The sequence below is a fragment of the Euprymna scolopes genome, chromosome 7, assembly GCF_053919585.1.
Source record: "Euprymna scolopes isolate OS-2025 chromosome 7, ASM5391958v1, whole genome shotgun sequence".
Taxonomy (NCBI): domain Eukaryota; kingdom Metazoa; phylum Mollusca; class Cephalopoda; order Sepiida; family Sepiolidae; genus Euprymna; species Euprymna scolopes.
Window position 1 is genome coordinate 139,077,561 of NC_136488.1, and position 3,894 is coordinate 139,081,454.

A 3,894-nucleotide genomic window follows, 5' to 3' on the forward strand; every position below is an offset into this window, starting at 1 on the left:
ATAAATATAGAAAAATTAAAGTCTTTTTAAAGTTATTTAAATATTTTAGATACATAGAATAAGGGAAATGGACATTGAGACAGAAAAAAGATATTGTACTTAAATCCAAAATGAATGCTAAATCTTGAAATGGAAATTCCTGGTAATAAGGAGGTATAGAGATCCATCGCGTCTTTTAACAAATCACAATGCAAATATATTGCCTTCGTTTCACCGCTGGTTGAATAAGAAACCTGGCAAATATTTGCTTATTTGTATATCCGGTATCCAAATAACTATTTGCCGGATTTCTTATTCACTACACCAACACTCCACACCCGGACAACGCTGCGTGCCCCCGCTAGTCCCATGAGAAAACCGAAAAAAACTAATAGGAAATTAATTAAAATGAATGTTTAAAAGAATATGCAAATTAGCTAGATCTTTTGCAGATGAATGCAATTCCACGACGCATATATAACAAAGTTGTATTAATATATAAATGTAAAAGAATAATAACAAAAGTACCCATAAAAGAACGGTGCATAATAATTCAATCATGTGAGGCCACTAACGCTGCTCTGCTAATTTTATTTCAGAAGAGATAGCGTTTGAAAATATGGTGACAGACAGAGAGACTTAGTGAGTTTTATAAATTAGATTAAATACATAATTGCTTTTCCATAATCAAAACAAACGCATCGCAGCTCAAACAAACCAAGATGACAATCTACAGACAATCTGAGATACGAGTTTCGCTAGGCTCTTCAGTGCGACACGTCTAATCGAAGCCATCTGCTATAGTAGCCACAAATCTGTCACCGTATTATGACTCCATATACAAGGAAGTTTTATTAATGTCTCTATCTGTGTTTTCCTCTGTTTGTCTGTGTGCCTCTCTTTCTTTCTCTCTCTCTCTCTCTCTTTCTCTCTCTCTCTCTCTCCATATATATATATATATATATATATATATATATATATATATATATATATATATGAATATATGTGCATACATACACATATATGTAAACAGAGAAGGAGATCAAAGGAGAGAGAAGGGGAGAATTTAGTGCAATATATGTAATATGTAATTGCTTTTCAACAATCAAAGCCAACAAATCGCAACCTACACATAAGCCAAGGCAGGCATCTGCAAAAGATCTTAAACTAGAGTTTCGCCCTCCCTTGAACTCTTCAGTAGGACATGTCTCACTCCAGGATTACAAATCTAAACGTACCTGCCACTGTACTACTGCACTACATCCAAGGAAGTTTAAGAATTACCACAGCATATGCAAAACAACAGATTGTGGGAAGGTATTTGCTCGTCTTAATAAGGGGTAATCCAGTGAGAAATTAAGAATTACTGCGTCATTTATATTTAGTTTGCTTAATCTATCACTGATGATGAGTCCAGAAAGATGGGAAAGTATTCGGACTTACGACAAATATGGCAATTATATCAGTTTGTTTCTGCCAGAAGTGAAGACTGTTATTCGTAAACTGGAAAGAATCAAAAACAGAATAAATAGACCAGAACGCTTATTTTATTTAATGATTAATATGATTAAGAGAAAAATGCTGCTTAAATATATATAGGCTGTATATCTATAAAAGTGTGTGTATGTCTATGATCCGCTATTTTTAGGACGTCGCTATAGATAGTTTTGTATCTATTGAATATTTCCTCATTGGAGAAGCTATTATTCATTCTACGTTGATTGAATAAAGTATGTGCCTAACGATATACATAATGTATATACACAACGAATTTGTAATCTGCAGACTTGAAATTTTGTATATAGAAATATAAAGAAAAACGATGCAACAACTCTTTGGATTTTTTTTCCAGATTTATATAATCATGCCGAAATTCTTTTTTTCCTTTTAAATTTTAAGAGTTCTTATTCTTCTGATGAGTAAGGGCGGAAAATATTAAAAAAAACTGACATAATAATTATATCATTGTTTCTGTGCTACAAAAAGGTGCTGTCAAGAATTGAACATTTTAAATAAACGATAAGATGAAGAACATCTAGTAATTAACAATACAGACATATATATATATATATATATATATACATATATATATACATACATACATATATATATATATACATATATATATATATATATATACATATATATATATATATATACATATATATATATATACATATATATATATACATATATATATATATATATATATATATAAAGTAAAATTGTCCCTCTGTGTCTGTGTATGTACATTTTCCTACCAAAGTACTCTGTTAATTTTCGGTCTACTGTTTTCCTTAGTCTGGCAAAGGAGCTGCTGGCCTTGGCAATTCGGTTGATGATTTCGATGTCGATGTTGGCAGCACGAGAGAGTGTACTGCCAAGGTAGGTGAAATGGTCTACTGCTTTCAAGCTCTGACCATTTACTTGAATGTTCGGTTCCTGGTACGTGTTGCCAGGAACAGGCTGGTGCATGACTTCTGTCTTGCTCATACTTATTGTAAGACCGAAGTTCTCACATGCTGAAGAAAATTTGTCCACTTCCAGTTGCATTTCATGCTCTTTGGTGGCATTGAGTGCAGAGTCGTCAGCAAAAAGGAGGTCTCTGATTACTGTTTCTTTGACTTTACTGACAGCTTGAATATATATTCAAGGACGATTCAGGACACTGTCAAAGTGTTCAGCCCATCTCTCGAGGATTTCATTTTTCTTAGTGATGAGTGAACCATCTGCACCGAGCAGGGAAGATGTGCCTGGTGTCGATGGTCCATAGACACACTTCAAGGACTCGTGGAAACGCGTCATGTTGTGCCTATCGGCGTAGCCTTGAATCTCGTCGGCTTTGTTACTGAGCCAGGTATCTTGCATGATGCGCTGTTTTTTCTGGACTTCACTTCGCTTACCACAGTAGGCGTTTTTCTTTGAAGTGGAGTCTGGGTCATTTTTGTGGATCTTGAAGAGCCGGTGCTTCTCTGTTAGCAGATTCTGTATCTCCGCATCATTCTCATCAAACCAGTCTTGATGGTTTCTGGTTTTTGAACCCAGTACCTGGGGAGCAGCGGCGTGGATTGTCTTGCTGAGAGATTCCCAATTGTTGGACTCGAGTTCAGAGAGTTGCCTTGTTAGGTTGGTTTGGAGTTCTTCCTGAATTTCGGGGAGTTTCAGCTTGTTGACATTCATTCGTTTGGCAACTTTTTGAACTTGTGGTCTTCTTTTGGCCTTTATTTGCAGTCTGATTTTGGAAACAATGGGGCGGTGGTCTGTCCAGCAGTCGGCACCGCACAAAGCTTTCGTCACGAGCACATCTTGCTTGTCTTTAGCCCTGAACATGAGGTAGTCAATCATGTGCCTCATTGAAGTTTTGAGACGGAACATTGTGTTGGTTAAGGTCAGTCCATAGGTGGCACAGGTCCTGGGAAGCAGAATACCATTGCCGTTGCACTTTCCTATACCATGATGTCCGATGATACCTGACCACGCTTGGTGATCCTTGCCAACACGGGCATTGAAGTCACCGAGGAGAAGGAGCTTGTCGGTCTGTGGTACAGAGGAGAGGATGGCTTCGAGGTCTTCATAGAATTTGTCTTTGGTTTCTTCGGGGTTGGTCATGGTTGGAGCGTAGGCACTGATGATGCAAATGTTTTCTTACTCAGCTGGAGCTGTAGTTTGAGAGTCATGAGGCGATCGTTCACACCTTCAGGAATGCTGTCGAGTTTGCCCACAAGATGATTTTTGATGGCGAACCCAACGCCAGCCTCGCGGCGCTCTTCATTGCTACGTCCGCTCCAGAAGAATGTGTAACCACCGCCAGATTCAATGAGCTGACCAGTGCTGGGGAGCCGCGTCTCGCTGAAAGCAGCTATATCTACTCCATATCGTCAGAGTTCTCTGGCAACTAAGGCCGTTCTCCTTTCC

The 3,894-nt window shown here is 37.9% G+C and overlaps 1 protein-coding gene across 1 annotated transcript; it reads right to left on the reverse strand.

Annotated features, from left to right (window-relative positions):
- Positions 1-2,628: 2,628 nt before the first annotated feature.
- Positions 2,629-3,588, reverse strand: LOC145280361 (uncharacterized). The gene has a single exon (XM_080132132.1). It carries the CDS (start codon positions 3,586-3,588, stop codon positions 2,629-2,631), a length of 960 nt encoding a protein of 319 aa, XP_079988258.1.
- Positions 3,589-3,894: the final 306 nt, after the last annotated feature.

Coding starts and splice junctions, on each gene's coding strand:
- LOC145280361 (XM_080132132.1), bottom strand. CDS start 3,588: ATGACCAACCCCGAAGAAACCAAAGACAAATTCTATGAAGACCTCGAA.